The sequence below is a fragment of the Festucalex cinctus genome, chromosome 7, assembly GCF_051991245.1.
Source record: "Festucalex cinctus isolate MCC-2025b chromosome 7, RoL_Fcin_1.0, whole genome shotgun sequence".
Lineage (NCBI taxonomy): Eukaryota > Metazoa > Chordata > Actinopteri > Syngnathiformes > Syngnathidae > Festucalex > Festucalex cinctus.
The window spans coordinates 10,327,226-10,352,083 of NC_135417.1; the positions used below are offsets into that span (position 1 = coordinate 10,327,226).

At 38.9% G+C, this 24,858-nt stretch overlaps 3 protein-coding genes across 8 annotated transcripts; 2 read left to right on the plus strand and 1 right to left on the minus strand.

The window, feature by feature from the left end:
- Window positions 1–261: 261 nt before the first annotated feature.
- On the plus strand, window positions 262–16,726 carry LOC144021926 (C-Jun-amino-terminal kinase-interacting protein 3). 4 transcript variants are annotated; one of them, XM_077526201.1, is made up of 28 exons: window positions 262–393; window positions 1,296–1,563; window positions 1,633–1,827; window positions 1,917–2,037; window positions 3,730–3,800; window positions 3,901–3,965; window positions 4,063–4,123; window positions 4,203–4,363; window positions 4,885–5,135; window positions 5,304–5,361; window positions 5,995–6,147; window positions 6,247–6,289; window positions 7,500–7,627; window positions 7,745–7,798; window positions 7,910–8,041; window positions 9,113–9,245; window positions 9,374–9,460; window positions 10,836–10,883; window positions 10,957–11,098; window positions 11,210–11,252; window positions 11,461–11,541; window positions 12,500–12,567; window positions 12,641–12,789; window positions 12,857–13,028; window positions 14,125–14,238; window positions 14,319–14,417; window positions 15,089–15,175; window positions 15,257–16,726. In XM_077526201.1, exons 2-28 carry the CDS (start codon window positions 1,465–1,467, stop codon window positions 15,367–15,369), a joined length of 2,928 nt encoding a protein of 975 aa, XP_077382327.1. In that variant the 5' UTR covers window positions 262–393; window positions 1,296–1,464; the 3' UTR covers window positions 15,370–16,726. The 4 variants fall into 4 exon arrangements, 3 of the variants coding, with proteins under 3 accessions (XP_077382327.1, XP_077382328.1, XP_077382329.1); XR_013284217.1 differs by lacking the exons at window positions 15,089–15,175; window positions 15,257–16,726 and having other exon boundaries at window positions 12,870–13,028; window positions 14,319–14,347; XM_077526202.1 differs by lacking the exons at window positions 14,125–14,238; window positions 14,319–14,417; window positions 15,089–15,175; window positions 15,257–16,726 and adding an exon at window positions 13,358–14,114.
- tmem238a (transmembrane protein 238a) lies at window positions 15,714–18,539 on the minus strand. Of its 2 annotated transcripts, none has more exons than XM_077526210.1 (2): window positions 18,413–18,539; window positions 15,714–17,162 (listed from the first exon to the last, which is right to left on the minus strand). In XM_077526210.1, the coding sequence occupies exon 2, from the start codon at window positions 17,158–17,160 to the stop codon at window positions 16,831–16,833; it is 330 nt and encodes a 109-aa protein (XP_077382336.1). In that variant the 5' UTR covers window positions 17,161–17,162; window positions 18,413–18,539; the 3' UTR covers window positions 15,714–16,830. The 2 variants fall into 2 exon arrangements, with proteins under 2 accessions (XP_077382336.1, XP_077382335.1); XM_077526209.1 differs by lacking the exon at window positions 18,413–18,539 and adding an exon at window positions 18,284–18,400.
- A 237-nt stretch (window positions 18,540–18,776) lies between these two features.
- On the plus strand, window positions 18,777–24,419 carry ccdc106a (coiled-coil domain containing 106a). Of its 2 annotated transcripts, none has more exons than XM_077526204.1 (8): window positions 18,777–18,899; window positions 19,499–19,577; window positions 19,662–19,763; window positions 19,899–20,117; window positions 20,182–20,238; window positions 21,485–21,748; window positions 22,005–22,169; window positions 23,532–24,419. In XM_077526204.1, the coding sequence occupies exons 2-8, from the start codon at window positions 19,508–19,510 to the stop codon at window positions 23,846–23,848; spliced, it is 1,194 nt and encodes a 397-aa protein (XP_077382330.1). In that variant the 5' UTR covers window positions 18,777–18,899; window positions 19,499–19,507; the 3' UTR covers window positions 23,849–24,419. The 2 variants fall into 2 exon arrangements, with proteins under 2 accessions (XP_077382330.1, XP_077382331.1); XM_077526205.1 differs by having other exon boundaries at window positions 18,839–18,899; window positions 19,639–19,763.
- The last annotated feature ends 439 nt before the right edge of the window (window positions 24,420–24,858 follow it).

A 24,858-nucleotide genomic window follows, 5' to 3' on the forward strand; every position in this document is an offset into this window, starting at 1 on the left:
TGCTGTTACTCCTTCAGGTATGTGAAGAATTTCCACAGGCAGGTATCAGCGCTTCGAGAGTCAACCCAAGTCACATGACACACCACGTGGTCACGTGTCACCCTTCGAGTTTCAGGAACTTTTTTTTTTTTTTCTCCCTCTGAAAACATCAGCCGTCCAAGCCCCGCCTCGTATCCCCTCCTATTGGTTACGAAGAGAAATACTTTAACCTGATTGGCTAGATGATAAAACCAGACACGCGTCAAATCCAAGCCCCGCCCCTTTCTTTAAACTGGCTCCGTACGGCGTAATTGACACTTCCCTCCTATCAACAACGAAAAACACGAGCGAAAGTTGACGTTTTGTTTGTTTTTTTAAGTGAAATAAAAGCACTCGGTGAGTCAAACGTTTAAGGTGAGTTTGCCGAACAACGACGCGACGGTTCGGCTTTGCCTTCTCAGGTGTCTCCTGTCAGTCACGTTATTTATTTATACAAACTGTTTTTCAAAAGTGGCACCTTTAGCTTTTAGTAGCTAGCCTACAAGTTATATACATTATCCCTAAATGTTTACTTTTCTAAATACAGTACAGTCAACCTGTTTATTTTGTCGTCTCGGTATGTTCAGTCTGTTTAACACACGCGTAGTGTATCATTGTAATATTTAACAGAACACGAGTTTTTCGTGCCTAAATGCTGACTGGGCACAGATAAGAAACTGTCAGTTCCCCTGCACGTTCATCTAAATTTACGGAATGTCACTCTAATGTCATAGGTCAGATAATGTAGTTTGAATGTGTGCAGTGACCCATGTCAGTGATACAGTTGAACATTTTACACAGAACTGTCATTCTGTTCTAGAACATGCAAAGTATTTCCTTCATGTTTTTTAAGTCATTGTAATATCATCTATAGTACACTGACTGCACTGTCATTTGTTTTTGTTTCCTGTGAAACACCAAGTTAGTCATGCATTATGAACCGCAACCGAGGTTTCACCGCCAATTATGTCTCGAAATACAAAAAAAAAAAAAAAGGGGCATGCCCAAGCATGAGTGACATTCAGTATTTATTTAGACTACTTGGATGTTTGCTGCAACAAGCTTCGAGCTCGTAACTGCATTGAATAAACTTGCCATTCTCATTTTCCCGTGATTAGCTGGCAACCAGTTCAGGGTGTACGCCGCCTACCGCCCATAGCCAGCTGAGATAGGCTCCAGCACCCCCCGCGCGACCCTTGTGAGGGAACAAGCGGTTCAGAAAATGGATGGATGGATGGTTTCTCGTTGTCACCAATCACATTTTGATTTTGTTACAGTCCCCGAGGATGCCGCCCTTGACGAGCACAATCGGAACATGACGTTGCGGAGGATGGGCGGTGCTGGAGTTTGCGCAACTGTTCCAAAGCCGGATAGTTTGTCAAATCACTCACAGTTGCTGCTGTGTAGGCAAGCTCGACGCTAAAAAAAAAAAAAAAAAAAAAGCCGATGGAGTACAGTGAGAGGGTTCTGTGCGGGACAGGAGAACTGGAGCTGGATCCCAACATTGTCAGCGAGGAGGCCGGAAAGCTGTATTCCGAACTACAGGTGACGTTCGCCGGTCATTCGTTTGTATTATGCTGAATTCAAAAAGTGTTGCTTGGCTCCACCGCGCAGACAGTCATCGAGACCCATGGCGAGGGTGTGGTGGAGTCCCTGGTACCCATATTTGTGTGGGTCCTGGAGGGGCTGGCCAGCTGCAAAGCCCAGCTGAGGGAACGAGAGGACGAGGCGGAGAGGGAGAGGGCCGAGCGAGAGGGCCTGCTGGAGCGATACCAGGCCGAGAAGGCGCAGCGGAAAGCGAGTCAAGAGGTGTGCTGGATATTTGGGAGGTGGCTCGCCTGATTTTTTTTGTATCGCTGAGCTTTGACGGAATATCGTGGGGTCTTCGTGCCCTCCAGAGGTATTTGGAGCTGGATGACCAAACCGAGCAGGAAAGGAGAGCCATGAGAGGGAGGGAAAAGGAGCGAGAAAGCAGAGAGAGACGTCTGGAGAAGAAAGCCAGGGAGCAAGCGGATCAGTGTGAGAATATCTTGACTTTGGATTGTAATGCATTTGTGAACTCAAATCAATGTTCCTTATTGGAATGAATTGAAATGCTATTAATTTGGACCTGGCTGATTGATCGGCTGGCTGATTGAATCAGCCATTATCTATTTTTAAGTTGTCAAAATTTGGGTGCTTATTTACTTTTTAGCACATATACACATTGCAACATAAGTAGAGGTGCAGTGATTAATTCATTAACTAATCCATGATCACATTTATAAATTATTTTTGGTAATCAATTAATCATTTAGATAAGTTTTTCATTTAAAATTGTCTAAATGCTCAGAATTTTATCTTCTCAACGGTTAAATATTCCAGGACTTCGGTAGTCCTCCAAGCAGACTAACCAAATTCAATTAATTGTGATTAATTTATATTTGCACATTTTCTGCACTGTCAATTAGTAATATATATTTTTTTTATGTTTTTGAATAAAGGGATGCAAATATATATATATATATATTTTAATCCAATTTATCAATTATCTTACAAAATAATCAACAGAATAGTTGCAGGACTAAACATCACACAAAGATAATGAAATTCTAACATTCCCACCTATTAAAAAAAATCGGCCAATTTTTGCTATTTTTTTTCCTCTGTTATGAAGTTAAATACAGGAGTACAAAGTAAGATGAAACAGTTAAATATTCTGGCTGAAATACACATTTTTATAATTGTTGTATGGGTTAAGCCAAGGACCAAATAATAATAATAATAATAATAATGATTAAAAAAAAAAAAATTCATTATATATGTTTTTATAATTAATCAGACGATTAATCAGTTATCAGAATTCTATTCCAGCAAATATCGACATCAAGCTAAAAAATAAATAAATCCATATTGGTTCACCCAAAAAAAACACCAGAATTGTTTGATTATGTGCACTAAAACATAATAAAACATAAATAAAAAAAAAAAAAAAGGGTGAATGTGGGTGTTTTTTGGTCATTCCTTGATTATTTTACTTTAATTATGCTGACTCATGGTTGGTATAAATTGAAAGTCTGTAATTGGGGTTGGGTTGGGGGTTGGTATTGAGCTAACTGGGTCAAGTCGACCACAAAAATCGGTTGACACAAAAGTTTCTGCCTCCAAACTATAATTGCCTCGAAACTACTGGTAATCATTTTAATGTAATCAATTAAATAAAGTGATAGGAAAATCAATTCTATAAAGACAGCCCTGATTAAGATGTAATGTTGTCAAATGCATTTGGCCACATCAAGAAAATAAATATTTTGATGGTTCTACGCAGGTTGTTTTTTTTTTGTGTTTGTTTTTTTTTTTTTTAATTCAGTATAATACATAAGCAACACTATAGTGTAAGCAATGCATCAGCAATAGGCGCAATATATTGGTTACCTTCCACACTATGAAAAAGAATAGCTCGGTCATGCCTTGTTCCTGTTTTTCTATAAACAAAGAAAGTTCATTTAAGACCATTTTTTTTTGTGGTTGAATTTTGTTTTTTAAGTTTTTTCCAAGTAAGTATTTTGCAAACAATTATTATTATTTTTTTTACTTTTACTTGAGTCATATTCTAGTAACAGGGCTCTGACTTGACTAATCCAACAATCATTTTAGGTGTCATTTTCCATTTTCTAGCGAGCTAAACTGTTGCTGACAGCCGTATCCATATTTGTTGTTGTGGTGTTGCAGTGGTGGCCTTGGAGGAGCAGAAGTCGGCCCTGGGGAGAGAGCTGAGCGTGCTGAGGCTGACGCACAACAAGGTCACTTGATCGTTCAAATTGATGTCAAATCAGTTGGCGGGCATCGTTTATGCTTTCTTGTCTCAGCCTTCACGTTATCGTGCGCGCTCTTGTTGTTTAGTTGGCGCACTCGTATCGGGAACTGCTGGAAAAGAGGAAGGACTCGGAAAGAGATTCACCCCTGAGGTTATTATGTTTTTTGGTTGTAATATGATCGGTCACAGAATTTAGTAAGAAGTGCAACACAAAATTGTGTTGTTGTTTTTTTGCCCAACACATTCAGGAATCACACACGGCCCAAAAATGGCGAATCCAACCAAGTCGTATCAAACTCAAATTCTCAGGTAAATCGACTTTGTACTTTTATTTCACATTTTTTCCCCGTCGACTAATGCATGTTGTCCTGCTTGCTTTTTTCACAAGAGCCCGCGTTCCAATTCTGGCACTTTGCGTTTGGAAGACTCGGAAACCAAAGACGAGAAGCTGACGGATATGATCGAGTCCGCCTCGGATCGGTTTGTCAACGACATCATCAGCTCCACTCCGGAACTCGGACAGTTTCACGGCTCCTCCGCTGACGCAAGGTGAACGCTTGTGATGCATTTTTTTTAAGTTACCGTATTTTCCGCACTATAAGGCGCACCTTCAATGAATGACATATTTAAAAACTTTTTCCATATATAAGGCGCGACAGTAGAGGCTGGGGTTACGTTATGCATCCATTAGATGGTGCTGCGCTAAAGGGAATGTCAACAAAACAGTCAGATAGGTCAGTCAAACTTTATGAATAGATGACAAACCAGCTTTCTGACAACTCCAAAATGAATAAACAGCTGTTTTGTTATTTTCTCTGAGGTAAAGTATGAGTGTTAGCTAGCGATCCAAGATGGCGGGATCTTCTGCGCATCTGATCGTGCAGGGTCACCGATAGCGTCTTGACAGCGAGACCTGTGGCGGATCAATATTGATCCATATATAAGGCGCACTGGATTATAAGGCGCATGGTCAGCTTTTGAAAAAATTGAAGGCTTTTAGGTGCGCCTTATAGTGCGGAAAATACGGTATGTATAGATCACGTCGTCTTATTTCTATTTGACATTGCCAGTACCCCAGCAAGGCCCAACACGGAAGCTTGTGGCAGCTTGGAGGATGAGCTCAAGGAGGGCAAAATGGAAGAAGAAACAGAAGGGGAGAAGCAAGGCAAATCTGCGCAGAACGAGGAGGAGCAGCAGGAGGAGGATCTGGACGAGGACAGCATGGAGTGGGAACTCCGCAACACGGACTCTGTTTTCTCGGAGCTGTCGGAGCTTAGTCAGGATTTCGTGGAGAGCGTCGACCAAGGGGCCAGCATCAGAGGTAAGAACGAAAACTCATCGACCTCGTCTTCCTCTTTAGTAGCTATGACTTTGAATGTGTGTGGCTTTAAAAGGCGGGGCCTTGTCTGGTGAGTGACGTGGATGTCGGGGAATGAGCGTATAGAGTTGGTTGGCTGCATTCAATTGAATTTTCCCCCTCGTCCTGTAGGCAGTGCTGACCAGTTTGAAGAGATTCTTGCTCAGTACGAGGAATTGAAACGCACACAGTGAGTCCTGCGCCGGATTTCATCTCTTGTTCACATTAACTCATTTGCTCCCAATAACATGTGAATATGTTGGGGTTTTTTTTTTTTATGTTTTGTGTCCCAAAGACGTATTTATACGTTTTTTGTTGTTGTTGTTGTTGTTTTATGCTAGAGATACATATACATATGGCTATATACAGAAGGCTTTGATGCAGCCTCTCAACTGCAAAGAACGGTTGCAGAAATGGTAGTTATTACACAAACGGCCAGCAGGTGGCAGCAGAGCAAAGGAGATCAACCAGGGCCATGTTGAAAAAAAAAGCTCAATTACTTACAATTTTGAATAGATTTGTGAAAACTGATGAAACTTAGCTCTCTTCTAATGCTAATTGCTGCAAAACGGAAACAGATAGAAACATACTTTTTTTTTTCCTGATGAAAGAAGAGACTTTAAACTTTCTTTTGATATGTTCCATGCTTTTATAGCAATAGACCACAATATTCTGTGGGCCTTGCAAAATCAGTCAAAACCCAGTAAAACAGCCGGGAGCGAACGGGATTGCGAAATGTGAAAATGGCGGCGAGTGAATGAGTTAATGAGTGATTGAAGTGTTATTTTCCCTTTTCCTCACTTTTTTTTATTTTTATTTTCAGCGAGCTGGTGGACACGGCCCGCAAGGCTCTCATATCGCGAGTGGTGGAGCTGACGGACGATCGCTCCGCTCTGAAACTGGAAGTCGCCTCGCTGCGGGAAACGGCGGCACGAGTCGAAGGCCGGATGAAGGAGAAAGACGAGGAAACGAAAAGGTGTCTGTCTGTGCGCGCGCTTCATTTGGTGCATTTTTTTTGTCAAAATCATGTCGTGATTTTTATTGTTGTGTTTTTATTTTGTTTTGTTTTTTTTAGACTTCGAGAAAAACTGGAGAAATTTCAGTCGTCGGATCCTGATGTGAGAACAGGTTTTTTTGAGATCTGCTGGCAAATGGAAAATGTCATTTAATTACACTTAATTATTTACTGGACACTTAATTAGGCGTACAGTGGTGCCACGACTTCTAAAAAAAAAAAAAAAAAAAAAAAGTATGCTACTGTATTGTACTTAAAAAAAAAAAAAAAAAAAAAAAAAGTTCACTAATAAAGAGTCGGCGTAACATGATAAGTCAGTGGGATTGTCCTGTGCCTTCTGGTGGCCACCAGAGAGACTATAATAAAAAAAAAAACCATAACGTAGTTTTGATAATGAAACACAGAAGACAAATGAGCCGCAATAATAATGGCAGTTTTTTACAGAGGATAAAGAATACATACCTATTTTTTGCTAATGATTGTGTTGAAATGTAACTTAAAACTTAATAGCAACAACATTGATAGCTTCATTAGCTTGTTTTTTTTTTTGGCGTTTCGCATACCGTAGTATGTTAGCATTAAGCTAGTAGACTTTCGTAAGGGAAAGTTATGTGGTATCGCTAATTAGTCTTAGTTAATTAATCTTCTTTTGTGTTATATTTATTTTTACGATAAAATTCAAGAGTGTGGCAATTAAAGGGATACTTGACTCATCGCGCCATTTTCAGCAGTAAAAAGTTAATATTTTGTCTACAATTAATGTGGTAACTTCACTATTTTTCATGCACAATTAGTACCTTTAAAAAGTAATTTTTCTACTTGCTGTCGACTGATGATGACATCACCTGTGCTGAGGAAGTAGGTAACGACCAATTGTGGTTGAGCCATGATTGGCCGTTACCGACTTCCTCAGCACGGATGATGTCATCATCAGTCGACAGCAAGTAGAAAAAAAAATACTTTTTAAAGGTACCAATTGTACATGAAAAATAATCAAGTTATTAAATTCATTCTGGGCAAAATGTTACATTTTCACTGCTGAAAATTGTTCAGTGAGTCGAGTATCCCTTTAACAGTTTGCGGCCACCATCTAGTGTTCGCAACTAAAAAAATAAAATAATAATAATAATCTGATCGACAGGTTGCATCTCCAAAAATTCACAAGCTTTTCACAATGAAAACTCAACTTGGTTGTCTTTTATAAAGGCTGAATTTTTGTACCAAATCTTTTAGCGATTGCGCGGGTGTGGCCAACTCTGCCAGCGTGTTTACTTCTTGTATCCCCTTTTAACGGCGTCAATCTTTCCGTTCAGGCCTCGTTAGCCGCGTCCCCGCGTCACTTCTCCCGCTCGGAAATGGCTCGCGTGGTCATGGAGAAGAACCAGTACAAACAGCGTCTGTTTGAGCTGCAGGAGGCAATGAGGCAAAGCCAGACACTCAGGTACGCAACCTTTTCCACTCTCGGCTTACGTCTGACTTTGCACTTTTCACACCGCGTGACTCGCTGTGATTTTCCCACCAGCTGATGTTGCGTTTCCGTTTTTCCTCTCCCGTGCAGGGCAACAAAAGAAGAAAGGCTCTCAGAGGAGAGAAGGTCAAGTGTTTGGGCAAAGTAAGTTTCAGTTGTCAGCGATTTGGCCAACTTATGATTAATAAGCAAAATTGACCGTCTTAAATTCCTCATGTGATGTCTTTAACGTCACCTGCTGTCTTTCTTTTAAAGGTTCAATCGTTTTTTTGGCCTGTCCAAACAACCGTTGATCCTACCTCGTGCAACTTTACCAACACTCGCTAACCCTCATCAGCCGCCGCCGCCGCCTCAGCAGCGACAGGAAGTTGGTCAAAGTCAGGCCGAGTAAGATAGTCTTTTCTTTTTTTTTTTTTTTTTGCCATGTCACACTTCAGTTATGCTACTTTACATAACTTCTGAATTGATCTCAAATGAAATCATTTTATCCCAACCTGTGGATATGTTGGATTTAAAGTCGTGCGTATGCCAAAATTCCAATTTATGACATGCAGTAAAATGTTCATATTAAATATTTACAATTTTATAATAAAAATTGTATTACTTAAAATTAATTAAGTCACAATTACTAAAGCAATTTAATAAAATAAATTAAAATGAATTAATAATGTTAGTATTTGGCAGTAAATAGTCACTTTTTAATAAAATATGATTTTAAAATGTAGTTGTTCATTTCACTAATATTTTATTTACAATAAATAAATTGGCAAATTATTAAATAAAACAATGACATTTCTTTTGAAGGTTTTATTTTATTATGCTTTTTTTTTTTTTTTTTAAGTTTTGTATACATGATTTTATTTTCCAAAATTGTATTTTATATTAATAAATCAGTTAATTTTAAGAAGTAAAAAAAGGGTTTATTTAATTATTATTTTTTTGGGCAATAAACTATTTTTTTTAAATGTGTATGTACATTTCTACATTTTACTGTTTTATTTTATTTTGGTAAATTAGTTCATTTAAAATGAGAAAAATATTTATATTTCAGTACTATTATTATTTTAATTTTTGCAATAGTTAAATGAATTATTTTGTAAATGTTTTCATTTTACTCATTTCTTTTTGTTCTTATTATCAAGTATAAAACCATCAGCCACTTACTTGAACAAATAGAACAATGTAAACGTAAAAGTAATTTGTCCATCTTACAAATATTTAAATTTGAGCTATGTTGTACGTTGTCCACCACGATTCTATCTCCTTCAAAAGAAAGCTTGAATAAAAATAAAATAACTTTATGATTTGTTCGTACATGATGATATGATATATGATATGGTATATCATATGATATGATATTAGCATTAGCAATCAGAAGTCCCCCGTTGGCCTATGCATCGCCGAAACGCTTTTCCAGTGACAATTCCTCTCATTTGTGCCAACGCTTTCCCCCCACAGATCATCTGCCGCTGCAGTTGTATCCCCTCGCGCCAGGAAACGGGAACTCTACCGAGAAATTCGCTCGCACATTTGGGGAACGCTCGGAAAGCGTCAGCTGCACGGCTGGAGCGTGCCTCTGGCGAACACTCAGGTAACCCTGAGTAAAATGCTGCAAATGTCGAATTCCTCGTTGTTATTGTTAACGCGGCGCTTTACTTATCTCACTTATCTCAGAGTGAAACATTCTTTCGTTCGTGTCAACAATCCTTTTGGCTGTAGGAATGTCAGGAAGCGGTCCCGGAGCCCAAAGACGTGCCGGTCCTAACGCAACTTCGACTCCTGGACCAGAGAGACTGCACTGCAAAGGTAATGCATGCATTGCGTGTTCGTGTCGATCTTCTTAACTCTTTGACCGCCAAAAATGTTTAATGTCGTATGCTAAAATCCTAATGAATGCCGCCATAAACGTTAATTGATGTTTACTAAGTTTTTATTTTATTTATTTTTTATTTATTTTAAACCAACGGGCAGTGCAACGTTTAAGTGGAGCGCTACCTGGTCAATGGGTTGTGGAATCCCAAAACACCTACTAACTTAACTATGGCCAGTAGATGGCAGCATTGTATCTCTTTTCAATGGGCTGATGGTTAATCACAATTACACATGAAACATGACGAATCTAATGAACTAGAACAGTGGTGTCAAACATACGGCCCGCGGGCCGGATCAGGCCCGCAAAGGGGTTTGATCCGGCCCGGGAGATGATTTTGTAAAGTAAAAAAATAAAATAAAATTGTAATGTTGGACTAATTAATCAGCCGTCGACAATCAAAACATAATAAATTTGTACATTCACAAGCAGTCCTCAGATGAGCAATGCAACTTGTACGGGGGAATCGTCCGGGATGTCATTATTTTACACACAACTTAAAGTTACGGTTTGTTAAATTATTATTATTATTATTATTATTATTATTATTATTAGATTATTATTATTTTTTTTTTTTATTATAGACCGATATAAATGTGTTAAATATGACAAGGATTAACATCATAACCTCATTAGCTGTGCAATGCATTCTGGGAACAATATATATGCAAAGCAGGTAGATTTAACACGTCCGGAACGTGTACCGCCAAATTGTTGCCGCGTTCCATTTGCATTTGTGTTATTTTTCGGAACAATATGATGACAGTTCGTAATTTAGGGCTGGTCCACGAAAATCTGCGTATAAATGACGGACATCGTTTTTAAGTTATAAACCGTTTTTTCCCGATGCGGCCCACTTGATAAAATATTTTCCTCTATGCGGCCCCTGAGCTAACATGAGTTTGACACCCCTGAACTAGAACGTTTCCAACGATGACGTGAATGATTAAAGTCTTTGTCACTTTAAATCTAATTCACAGCATCACTGAACAAAAAATATTAGTGTCAAAATCAATGTGCAAAAAAACGTATCTTCACAAAAAGCTTGTTTTCTCTATTTTTCTTCTATTTTCGCCTATGTCACTCAAATGACTTATTTTCAAATGGTGATTATTAAAGAATGGAATAAGGTAGAAACATACTTTTTGATGGTTATGTCGTCGTAGCGCACAATATTTTGTTTGCCTTGAAAGACGAGTGAAAATGCTCCAAATCAGCTGTCACTGTCGGGGTTGTTTTTTTGGATAACGTTTGGCAGTCAAAGAGTTAACCAAACAACCTTTAAACATAAAACGTCGCTTCCTTTTCAAGCTGAACTGTGCGCTGGCAGTCCCGCCTGAGATCTCAGGAGAGCCAACGGTAAGTTGACGCCACTCGTTTCATTCCACCATTCCACCCCCGAAGTAACGTCTTGTCCAAAAAACTCCGTCAGTGTTCTGTGTGGGTAGTCTCTGGCCCCGCCTCCAACAGTGGCGTCACAGTGATTGACCCCGCCCGATCCAACACTGTCCTGGATCGGTTCGACCTCCCCCCCACCGCTCCTGCCCTCTGCATCTGTGCCGTGCCCCCCGTCGGTCAGTGCCCGCACCCCCCTCGCAAAACTTTTCGTTCGGTCTGGTCCCACCCAACCCGGCGTTGGAAACTGATTAGCGCCGCTGATCGCGTTCCTGTTTTTGTTATGTCAGGGGACTCTCCGGGGACTGTGTGGATTGGAACTCAGGAAGGAAGGTAAATGTGTGCTGAACAAGCACTTTTTGGATGACGTCACAGCCAATTTGGTTGCGATTTTGTTGTGTTTTTTTTTTTTAACTAATTGTGTTTTGAACTCATTCACAACCCAGCTATTTTCACAGAAGAAAATAGATGGATGGATTTGAAATGAACACAAATTGAGGTGCCCTCCGACATCAAATAATGTGACGATTTTCTCCTCCAGCATCGTGATACATTCGGCCTCTGCGGGCAGGGGGCGCTGTCTGCACACGGTTGCCCTCTCTGAAAGCGTTCATTCACTCAGGTGAGTGCAAGTTTGGAACTATCTCGATCAGGGGTGACCAAACTTTATCATTTGAGGGCCACATACAGAAAATCAGAAGGACGCAAGGGCCACATCATGTTATGAAGAGAAAATGTGTTTAGTCCTAAAAATTGTACAAAAAAAAAGTATTTGTGCTTTTGCATATTTAGAAAAATGCTACAGTATATAAACCAATTTATTTGTAATATGACAGTCAGGTTATTATAGTTTTGGAATTTTTCATGTTTGTTTTTTTTGTTTTGTGTGTTTTTTTTTTTTTAATTAGTTAGTTTTAATTATTTCTCAGGGTGGTCATATTAGTTTTTTTTTAATTAGTTTTAGTTCATTAATAAATGCTTAGTTTTAGTTGAGTTAGTTTCAGTATTAGTTTTTTTTTTTTTTTTTTTAAATGTGTATTACTCGTGCACAACATTTAAAAAACACCATGGGCGTGACATCATTATTCCAGTTTATATAAAAATAAATCTATTAAAAGTCACATTTAAAATCATCCCCAAAGGCTCATGCATTAATTATTTACCAAAGACTAGAACAAAGGACGTTTGCTATAATTATAGTTTTATTTTAGTTAGTTTTGTAAACCTAAAATGTCGTTTCAGTTCGTTTTCGTTTTTTTAAAAAGCATCTTCGTTTTTGTTTTATTTCGTTAACGAAATTGTTTTTTGAAATGTAGTTTTTTTCGTTAGTTTTGGTTAACTAAAATAACCTTTAATAGGTCCTGTGTTTTTCGACACCTTCCCTTCTTACTTTGACCATCTACAAACATTTTTGTTTTTATTTTATTCCAACTGAGTCAAACGCCATTTTTAGCACATGTCGCGGGCCACTAAAAAATGCACGGCGGGCCGCAAATGACCCCCGGGCCGTAGTTTGGACACCATTGATTCTAGATTATTCTTATCGTGATGTGTTGACATGTTTCACTTGATTTTGACAGATACTCCCAAGGTCAAGTCATAGCCGGCTTAGGTGACGGAACTTTGGCTTTCTTCTCAAGTAGTTCAGGTAGCAGTTGTCTCTTATAGCATATATGGAGTATGTTTATTATATATTCAAGTGGTGCGTCTGTGATTTGGAGGTGGCTGGAACCTGCAGTCACATTCATTGATGCCACTGGGCTCCAACCCGGTGCAGCCGATCCGCAGCTGCCTCGCAAAAGGAGGACGCTTGTGGGTTGGATACTGGAACAGAATCCACGTGGTTGACATTAAGAGGAGGAAGGTGGAGGTAAATCCCAGCAGGGAGTTTTCTTTTTCACGCTGGGGGTGATTTTGAAGCCACGACGCTTCTATAGCACGTTTTTCCAGTGTCGGAGCGCAGCGAGCAGCAGGTTCGTTTCCTGTGTGCGGGCGGAAGCGGCGTCTGGACGTCCTGCAGACTCGACTCCGTCCTCAGGCTCTTTGATTGGTCCACTGGGCGGCCGCTACAGGAAGTGGATTTTGCTGCTTTGGTTACCAAATCTTTAGGTGAGTGCGGCGTCTTATTTTTTATTTTTTTACGCAGCGGGAAACTCAAGTTGAACACGAATCAGTTCAAGGACGCTGGTTGAACTGGAATTTGTTTGGATTTTGATTTACGACTACAAAGTATTAAAGTAGGTCAAAGGTCACATCGAGTTGAGGCACACTCAACCTAAGGCGTTTCCACTTTACAACGGTTATGCCTGTCCGCCATTTTGGCTCCTCATCCGCTCTTTAGCCCTTAGTTCGTGCTAGCACTTGTGCACTTGTGGGAGTATCTTTGGCTTTTTCACCCTCTTTTTTTTTTTTTTTTTCCCAACATCATGACCCCAAAGAAGAAAGCTGCATCTTCTATCGATGTTGGTCCAGCCAACAGAAAAGCAGTTACCATGGAAACGAAGCTAAACATCATAAAAAGATCACAGAAAGGAGAGACACTGACGATCGGCAAAGACTTGGGCTTCAGTCGGGCAGTCGTACAGCATCTTGTTTTTTTTTTTGTTTTTTGTTTTTTTTAATGTATTTTAGATTTTTTTTTAATGCAAATCATTTTGATGTAAATATTGACTTTAATGGGGAAATTCAACTTAAGTCGAAATTCAGGTTACATCGCTAGCGTAGGAACGGACCACCGACGTAACTTGATGTCAATTTTGGTATTTAACAAAATAAAATTCCGGTTACCGATTAATCAGCTTAAAAATATATCTAAAAATATGTATAGTGATTTAAAGTAACCTCTTTTTTTTTTTTTAGTCACTTAAATACAACAAAGATGAAAAATGGGAAGAATCTTTTTGACTATTATTTATTTATTTATTTTATCAGAGAACAAAAATTGTCAATGATTTTGTTTGCTTGTAATTATATTTGTTTTATGTTGAATGTGTTAATGTTGAAAAAAATTGCAAAACTAGATTGAGGTTTTTTTTTTTTTTTTTAATATGTATATATTTTTATCACTGATTTCAAAAGAGCTTCTGTCAACCAATTAAGGCAGATTAATCGCCCTGGCCCTAGTCCATTCATTTATTTATTTATTTTTTTATGAATGCATTTATTTGCGTGACTTGGATCCTAATTCCATCTCAATCGTCTTTAGGCCAAGCTTTCCTGAACATCTCGCCTCTTCAGATCTCCTCTCTGGCCGTCATCTCTGGCCGCCTGTGGGTGGGCACGACGGGGGGGGCAATCGTCTCCATCCTCTTGTCCATGAGTAAGTGTCACGTACTATTTGATTTTTTTTTGTGGGGGGAGCCAGCCTTTTTTTTTTGTTGCTAAGTTTGTCCTCCGCAGCATCTGAAGCGCTTTCCATCCCATTCTGCTCTACTGCGACCGCCCAGCTGTGTTACCACGGACACCGACAAGCTGTCCGCTTCATCATTACCGCACCAGGTATTATTTACAGTAGCTCAATAATTAACTCATTCGCTCGCCGCCATTTTCACATTTCGCAGTCACGTTCGCGCCCGGCTGTTTTACTGGATTTTGACAGATTTTGCAAGGCCCACAGAATATTGTGTTCTATTGCTATAAAAGCATGGAACCTATCAAAAGAAAGATTAAAGTCTCTTCTTTCATCAGGAAAAAAAAAAGTATGTTTCTATCTGTTTCCATTTTGCAGCAATTAGCATTAGAAGTGAGCTAAGTTTCATCAGTTTTCACAAATCTATTCAAAATTGCAAGTAATTGAGCTTTTTTTTCTACATGGCCCTGGTTGATCTCCTTTGCTCTGCTGCCACCTGCTGGCCGTTTGTGTAATAACTACCATTTTTGCAACCGTTCTTTGCAGTTGAGAGGCTGCATCAAAGCCTTCTGTATGCTCTAGCATAAAAACGTATAAATACGTCTTTGGGACACTTAGAACATTAAAAAAACGTATTTATACGTTATTAGGAGTAAATGAGTTAATGAATTGCCGTTGAGTCGAGTACATTTGCATGTTGCTACGTCAACATTTTCTAACAATAGTGGTGGCAATAAGATGTGAATGAAATCGCCACTAAAAGGCGCAGGCATCAATTGCTGCTTTGCAGTGACGTTTTTTTTTTTTTGTCCCGTTTCAGGTTGCTTGATGTCGACCACCGGCGGCGACGTTACGAGCTCTCAGCTGATCCTCAGCGGAGGCGAGGGCTACATCAACTTCCGCATCGGTGAGTCCGATGACTAAAAAATATGGCAGTTTTTTTTTTTTTTTTTTTTTTTCACACACTGATCCGTCCTCCCGCCTCCAGGAGACGACGAGAGCGACGGGTCGGCCGAGTTGTCCCAAGCGACGCCGCAGCGATTCGAACGCAGTCACATGATCATTTGGCAGAACTGCACCGCGCCCACCTCTGACCTCTGACATCTCCCGAATGCCGCTGACTTTTGTCAAATCATTTTCACTACCAAACACAAACAAACAAAAAAAAATCGCCTCGCGTGCCTTTTGTGCCGGCTTTATGCAAATGTGTCTCAATTCTGTTACTTGAGAGCTTCCGTCATGCTTCGAATTTCACTGAGATACGTTTCCATGCCAGTTTGTTGCGTTCATGTTCCAAAAGTTCATTCATCTTTTGTGTACTGTTTTATGTTTTCTTGCTAACTGGAATTAGAGCATCATTCTTCTAAGAAAAAAACTTTCAATGTTGGGATTGAAGTACGTGATGAGGTATATACCTCCACACTTTAAAATGATACCTTATGGAATGTACGCACATTATTTATTTCTGTGATCATGTTTTTCTTGGCAACTTTTGATTGTTTTACTGTTTTTAATATCTTCTCCAAAGCTAAGGGGTGCCATTATTATTTAATGCATCCTGTGCAGTACAGTGTTCCCTCGTTATAACGTTTTTTTTAGTGCAATTTTGCATTATTTTTTTTTTTATGATAATGTTCCCATTTTATAAAATTTATTAAGCTTTGAACATTGTGAATGTTTAACTCATTTGCTCCCAATAACGTGTAAATATGTTTTTTTTAAATGTTCTAAGTGTCCCAAAGACGTATTTATACGTTTTTTTTTTTTTTGTTTTTTGTTTTTTTTTTTATGCCAGAGCATACAGAAGGCTTTGATGCAGCCTCTCAACTGCAAAGAACGGTTGCAGAAATGGTAGTTATTACACAAACGGCCAGCAGGTGGTAGCAGAGCAAAGGAGCTCAATCAGAGCCGTGTAGAACAAAAGCTAAATTACTTACAATTTTGAATAGATTTTGTGAAAACTGATGAAATTTAGCTCTCTTCTAATGCTAATTGCTGCAAAACGGAAACAGATAGAAACATACTTTTTTTTTCCTGATGAAAGAAGAGATTTTAATCTTTCTTTTGGTAGGTTCCATGCTTTTATAGCAATAGAACACAATATTCCGTGGGCCTTGCAAAATCAGTCAAAATCCAGTAAAACAGCCGGGAGCGAATGGGATTGCGAAATGTGAAAATGGCGGCGAGCGAATGAGTTAAACAAGAAAGAAATGTGAGAAAATGTGAATGCCTCAATGAGAAACGTGTATAAATTGTATGCTGGTGGGTTTTAGAGCCTTAAAACATTTATAATAAATGTAAAACATAAAGCTAACTACATCAGGGATTTCATTATTTTTTTTTTCCGGAAAACGAGGGAACACTGTATTTGAATGCAGTCGTGTACATGATTCTAACATGCAGTAATTATTGACAATAGTTGCAATCTTGTATATAAAAAAAAAAATCATTTCATTTATTTAATAAGTTCTGCCTCGTTTTACTAACACCGGATATGATTACAACACAACATGTGTTGCGTTGCATTTGCTTGTTTGTTTGTCCTTGCGCAGAGCGGCTCCTTTATGTGGGACTGCTGCGAGTCCTGGGCAGCCGTATCCTCCTGCTCAGGGATCGGGCCAGGCGGTCCACGGCGCCGCCCACGGCGCCGCCCAGCTCCTTCCTGGAGGTCAGGCCCTCGATGTTGCCGCTGTACCACAAGACCCAGCAGGCCAAGGACAGCAGCACCAGCAGGGCTCCCGAGTACACCAGAAAGTCCCCAAAGTCTCGTCCCCGGATCTCCAGCGGCGCAAAGACGCCCAGCAGCAGGGAGGTCACGCCCAGCAGGTCCATCAGCACCGCAAACACCAGGGCCAGCTTGCAGTGGGACAGGCCGTCGTACTTCGGGGCCATCGCTAGATGCGGAGAGATGAATTATTCAGGGAAATTCAATTGCAGCGATATTCACACGACCAACATACAAGCAAAGCACTGGGAAGGGACGATAATTATTATTATTTTTTAAATATGAAACAAGATTAAGATGTTATAATTGTGCACAAAAAAAATGAATATTTTTATTTATTTTATTTTAGTTTTATAAAATAGTTTTTGTTTCAGTCATCTTGTAATGGTGGCCACCTTGATTAAGCCCACCTTGATTTATTTTATTTTTTTTTTGTCATAAAAGACATTATTTTAGGACGTGAATATGTGCAATTGATATTTTGCACATTAACATATTTCATGCATTATATTACCAATGCTTATACATCGCAAGCTTCACTTATTCAAATACATATCTTGAAAATAAAATTACAGGAACACATATATATATATATATATATATATATATATATATATATATATATATATATATATATATATATATAAGTTTTTATTTATTTATTTTTTTAGAAAAATGCCAACACAATGATGGAAAAAAAATCGTATTATTAAAAGTTGTGTTTAATTGTAATTTTACAACAAATTATTTTGAGGAAAATAACGTCATAAAATTAAAAGAATAAAGTTAAACGTCAAAGTGAACAAGTTTAAAGTTGTATTTTTCAAGAAAAGCTGTAATATTTAAGAGGGATAAAATAGTATATTTCAAGAAAATGTATTACAGAATTTCATTACAGAATGACTACATAATGTGATTAGTATGTTTAAACTCTAATTATTTTACTATTATTTCAACATTAAAACTGCAGTAGCTGTACATAAAAAAAATATTTCTAAGATTCCTCAATACTGTACCTGTAATAATTGTAATTTATTTATAGATTATACTTCTACATCATTAATATGAAAATCTGTTGTAGTGACAAATCAGTTTCCACCACGGGATGAATAAAATCCAAGTAAGTAATACAGTAATTTGCTTCAGTAATACTTGTACAATTGGTGCTCAAGTGTATACAAGAACATTCCACAAACTACGAGTTACACGTGTACATAAAAACGGAATAGCAAGCTGAACAATATTGTGCAAAAATTGTCTTGGTGTCAAAACGGTTGAAAAGTGCCACACCTGTTCTGTGAGTTTCAGGTGACCAGAATTCACCTCCAGAACACAAACACAGCTCGAAAGTAGCCAAGAAAAACTCGTGGAAAAAAAACAACAGACAAACAAAACACATCATCACCCTCGAAATCTTACCTTAAAAGTATCCAGATTTGTTCACTACGGTTTGTGAACGTGTTCACATCTAGTTTGTGACACTCCCCGTCAGGAATGACTCCCGAGTCGCCAGTCAACATTGAAACCTGACACCTGACACCTCGTCACTTGCTCTACCTGCTCACCTTTGCTTTTTTTTTTTTTTTTTTTTGACTCACACGCCAACGCAGGTGAAAACTTTTATTTCATTTTTTTTTAATGACACAGTTTCCAAACTATACTTAGTTTTTATTTCATGGTATACACGTAGTATCAATTTTAAATATTCAGAAATAATTTCGAAAGCCGCGCCACTTTGACAAGCGAGTCCCACCATAACCGGAAATGACGTCGCCTCGCATGCAATAATAATATTGTTATTGTTAGCTTGTTAGCTAGCGGCGGGGCTCGCGAGATGGCGACATGACAGAGTAATAACGACGTCTTATTACATGTCTATCATAAGGTTATTACCAGCGTTCATCCGGTACGTACCGTACCCGCAATGGCATTTTTGTAACGGAAATGATGAGATGTATTGTCCGAAAGACAGAATGAAACAATGAAATGAAGGAAAAATATACATTTTTTGGGTGATATTATTTCCACAGCTAGATCGTTGCTAGCCTTTATGACAGGCTAGTTTGGCTGAGCTCCTTAGCATAATACCTCAGTAAATACCATAGAAAATAAATAGCTTAATTACATTTGAGTAGCGTGTCTTATGTGAGAATAAACAGAATGATTGAAAAATTATCTTATGTAAACATAATTAACAGCTGTATAGCCGCCAATTGGGCACTTCATTAGGGATACCTCCGTAAAGGCATTTAAATACAAACCATCAGAAAAACGCTCTTTACAAAAATAATGCAATTTAAAAAATAAATAAATAAATAAATAAAAACTATTTATGACTCTGGATGTTCTTTGCAGTGGCTTGGCTCGGTAATAGATTAATAATTATGAACACAATATTATCTTTGCAAAGAGTTTTTGTATTGGATCACATTACGTGTTTGTTCAGTATAGTCGTAAAGCAACAAAAATAAAAACAATATAATCAAATATTATCCAATTTTTTAGATTTTGGTGATGGAGACCGGAAACCGGTCTGATGCTGCAGCGGCATCCAAGAATCACTCAGACACTCTGCACGTACAGAGTAAGATAATAATGTTCAGAATATGATACATGTTGTCTTTAATATTCTAATTCGTTTTTAGTTCTCTCTCTCTCTCCCGTTAAGTTCTAAAAAATGAAGACAATTACGAAGTAGCCATGCCGCTGGAGGAAAGCAACTTTGAGCAGCAAGCAGGATTTTTCAACCAAAGTGACCAAAATTTCGAAGGTGAATTTCTATTTGAAATTGTGGGTGATTGCAGTGGTGCCTTGACTTTCATCACGTCATCATTCCCCATTGAAATAAATGGAAATGCCTTGAATCGATCCGTTCCTGCCCCACATTTTGTTCAATCCTTTGTAGAGTCGCCGCCATCTGCTGGCCCGTCTCACCACGTCAGCAACTCCTACATGGTGATCACCAACCTGCGGACACAGCTGCAGATTTCTGTGGAGAAAAACTCCTGGCTTCAGAAACGAATTGAAGACCTGGAAGAGGAACGGGACTTCCTGCGCTGCCAGCTCGACTGTTTCATCTCGTCCACAAAGAGCCAGCGACAAGATCAGGGCCAGTACAGCAACGGTAAGAAGAGTGTTCCCTTGTAGTATCTTTTTTCTTCTTTCTATGATTTGCTTTCATTTTGCAGGTTACGAGTCAAGACGGTTCACTTGGAGGGGAAGAAGAGAGGATGAACGTCCTGCTGGTTAGTGGGAGAACATTTTTGTCGAATGCACTTGAGCATTTATCCGTTAACTTTGACATTTCGTACTAGTTCGCTCACTGTCCTCAAAGTAAGAGAATTACGTTCAGAGAACAACTGTTTGTTAGTACTAGTAACTTTAATATTTATCCACTTTTGCCTACTCGTACAAAACTAAACCTGATTTGACGACTCTTGTACTAGTAACACTACTAGAAGGTATGTGTCATGCACTTGTAGACTCCTATTAAGTGCCTGACCTCAGTAGAGAATTAATAAAATAAAAAAAGCCACGAATAAAGTAACTTATTTTTTGGTCCCTTAACTCATTTGCGCCCAAAAACGTATAAATACGTTCTACTTTAAAGGTTTGAAGTATCCCAAAGACATATTTATACGTCTTTTTATGTTTTATGTTTTTTTTTTTATGCTAGAGCATACAGAAGGCTTTGATGCAGCCTCTCAACTGCAGTGAATGGGTGAATTTTTTTTTTTTTAGTAATTACAAAAACGTCCAGTAGGTGGTAGCAGAGTGCAAGAGATCAACCAGGGCCATGTCGCAACAAGCTCTTTTTGACAGTGCTTTCATCAGAAATGTGAATACTTATTAAACTTAGCCACATTGTAATGCTAATTGCTGCAAAACGGAAACAGATACAAATATACCTTTTTTTCCTGATGAAAGAAGAGACTCTAATCTTTCATTTGGTGGGTTCCGTGTTTTTATAGCAAAAGAACACAATATTCTGTGGGCCTTGCAAAAATCAGTCAAAATCCAGGAAAACAGCAAAGGGGGATGCTTCAGTGTAAATGGCTGTGGGAGTGAACGAGTTTTTAATGCCTGCAACAATAAAAATATGAATTACAGTAAAAACAAAAAAAACGACTGTTTTACAATACTTTGTTTTTTTTTTACTTTACAAGAGAAAAAAATGTGTACAAATCGTCTAATTTAGATTATTTTTGGGAGTGTGGGTTGGTCTGAATGTCATTATCTTTGGCTTATGTTCTAATGTATTAATATAGGTTTAAAAAAAAAATTATTATTATTTTTTATCTTAAAAGAGCTAATATTGGCCAATTAATCAGCAAGCCCATTAATTCAGGGCCCCACAAATAGCACTAATATGCTCAAATAAAAGTATATACTAGTGCACGAATCCTAAGCTGGATATGAATTATATTAAATAAATGCTCCCTACATTTTGCCATTTATACAGTGTTATTTACTGGCACCTTCTTGTCACAGAACAACAGACGACGGACTCGCCACCCGTACCCTCTCGCCAGTTCATCCAACGAAGGCCGTCCGCTCCACCTGCGGCTCCCTCGAAAAGCCACGCCTCCAATCCCATCACCAATCCGATGACCTCCATGAATGCTCTGTTCACCTCGGCGCAATCCGCGGCCCTCCTGCAGGGCCTCGGCGCCACTCCGGCCGGCGGCAGCGGCGCCAGCGGTGCCGCCAGACCGCTGATGAGCGACTTGAACGGCCATCAAAATTTGGGTGCAGGTAATAAAAAAATGGGAGGAGGGAAATCATCACCAGTTCACTTCAAATCATCTTTCTCTGTTGAAATGAGTTGTGTTCATGCTTGTATTTCAACTTATTGAGATAGTGTGACTCTCCTTTCCCACATGTGAGGGCATTGCAGTAAGTAAAGCTTAAAAAACAGACAAAAATGATTGTTTACAAAATCAAGGGCGCCAGTGATGAACAGTGTGGTCACTAGCTGAGGTCTTTTTTTGCTTTTTCATTCTTTCATCAGATTCGCTTCCACTCTTGGGAGAATCGGATGATTACTTGGGGCATGACGGCTACCTAGATGAAGAGGAAATGATATCAGAAGGTGCCGTGCAAGATCCCATGAACAGCAACAAACAGCAACTCAAGAGAAGGCGGATATTCCGAGGCCTTCGAGAGAGGCAAAGAGGTACGGAATCACTTTGTATAGTTTGCTCAATCGAGTTTTATGGACTACCCCATCGATTAGAAAATGTAGCATTCACCATTTATAAATGACAAACATTTTAACTCATTCACTCTCAACCATTTTCACAGAAGTAGTCCCCTTCGCTCCCGGCACTTTTACTGGAATTTGACTGATTTTGCAAGGTCCACAGAATAATGTTTTCTGTTGCTATAAAAACAGGGAACCGATTAGACTCTCTTCTTTCATCAGGGGAAAAAAATATACTTGTATTTGTTTCCGTTTGCAGCAATTAGCATTAGAATAAAGCTAAGTTTCATCAATAATCACATTCCTGGTGAAAACACTGTCAAAAAGAACTTGTTGCAACATAGTCCTGGCTGATCTCTTATACTCTGCTGCCACCTGCTGGCCGTTTTTGTAAAAAACTACAATTTCTTTAAGCCACCTCTTAATGTCAGAAGCTGTAACAAAGCCATTTAGAAATTATCAACATTTGAACTCATTCACTCTCAGCCATTTTCACTGAAGAAAAACCCCTTGCTCCCGGCTGTTTTACTGGATTTTGACTAATTTTGCAAGGTCCACAGAATATTGTGTTCTATCGCTATAAAAACATGGAACCTACAAAAAGAAAGATTAGACTCTCTTCTTTCATCAGGGGGGAAAAAAAGTATCTGTTTCCGTTTGCAGCAATTAGCATTAGAATATAGCTAAGTTTCATCAATAATCACATTCCTGGTGAAAACACTGTCAAAAAGAGCTTGTTGCAACATAGTCCTAGTTGAGCTCTGATACTCTGCTGCCACCTGCTGGCCGTTTTTTTGTAATAACTCCAATTTCTTTAAGCCACCTCATCATGTCAGAAGCTGCATCAAAGCCTTCTGTATGCAATAGCATAAAAAAACGTATACTGTAATATGTTTTTGGGAGTGAAGGACAAAGTATATAAAATAAAACGTGTTTATGAGTTTGAATGCGTTAATGTGCTGTTCCTTCATTTTGTGGGGCTCAAAAGTATTTGAAGACAAAAGGTTAATTGGTTTATGTAAACCACACCTCAACACCATATTTGTGGTTCGGCATTCGCAAATTTGCGTATCTGCTGAAAATTTCTTCTATCTGCTGTTTTTGTGGTCTGGCTGAGGAAATAAAATTATTATTTTGGCGCCATCTGGTGGAATCTTGATTTTTTTTTTTTGCCCATGTATGATGTCACATCAGTTTCTGCTAGTGTGTTATTTTATGCTAGCTAATACTCCCGGCATCATGTGAAGCTGGTTTGTTTGTATTGAATAGTTTAAAATACTGTCGACTCCCATTTGACCGCTGTAACTAACTCTCCTCTTCTATTCCGTGCTTCAGTAAAAGACGCCGCCGGAGTGCTTTTCCGCTACAAGAAGATCCTCCTCACGTACCAACGTCTGAAAAACATGTCCAAGGCGTTCCAAATCCACGGCGTGGACCGCAACACGGTGGCCTCCACCACGCCCATCGCCGAGCTGCTGCTGGTGGCTCCCGAGAAGGTGGCGCTGGTGGGAGAGTTTGACCCGTCCAAAGAGAAGCTGCTGGACTACGCTCGCCGCTGCTACACGGCGCTGGACGAGGAGACGCTGAGCAGGGTGCAAGCCCTGAAGAAGAACAACCTGCTCCTGCCCATTTCCTACAGGTTCAGACACTGACGCAAAAGGATGCCCTCGTCCGCTAACTCTTCCAATTCCATCACTTCAAAATTCATTTTGTGCTTTTGGTGCGCTCGCTCACAAATTTTCCATCAAAGCATTTAGCGCACGCTTTCCAAGCTTGGTGTTACAAAACTTTGCCCTTCAGATGAACTTTTTTTTTTTTTTTTTATGTGTGCAATAAAATGTGACAGTTATTGTCAGCTTCTGTCTTTTATGTGACGATTACGTTCTGTGAATTCCACACCCTCCACATGTGATGTAAAAATAATCACTTTGCAGTATTGTAATGTTTGGGTGAAAATCATTTTTTTTTTAGATTTTGCACTTTAATTTTTGTACAGCCACTTTTGCAAATGTCAGGCATGAGGAGATTTTATTTATCATCACCGTGTTTTGTGTCTACTTTTTTTTGTCATTCATTTTAAGTTGCTCTACCTTGCCTTTATTAAAGTTTTCTATTTCAATTGTGTATTCCAAAAATGTACATATTTAATCTTCACGTGAATAACCACATAAACATATTTAACCTCTGTTAATAGTAAATTGTAAGAAAAGTGAACCACTCTAACCCTCCTGTTGTGTTTATGGTCAAATTGACCCATTTTCACCGGAATAGCTCTCCAAGGACCACCATCATGACATGGGTCACACTTGCCTCACAGTTATGTGATTGGGGGTTCGAAACGGATCTTCTTGTGCAGAGTTTGCATGTTGTCCTTGTGCTTGAATAAGTTATCTTCAGTTACTGCGGCTTCCTACCACATTAGATTACAAAAACAGGCATGCTTGGTCAAAAACACTAAATTTGTTCTTAGGTGTGGATGTTTGTTCTCACCCAAAGTCAGCCAGGTTAGATACCAGCACACCCATGACCCTTGTGAGGATAAGCGGTTCAGATTTTAGATAGGCTATGTATACATATCTAAAATTATTATTCCCATTACATTAAGTATGTCAGTCAGTAAGTAAGCAAGCAAGCTCAATTTTACAATTGGGATGGGAAAAAA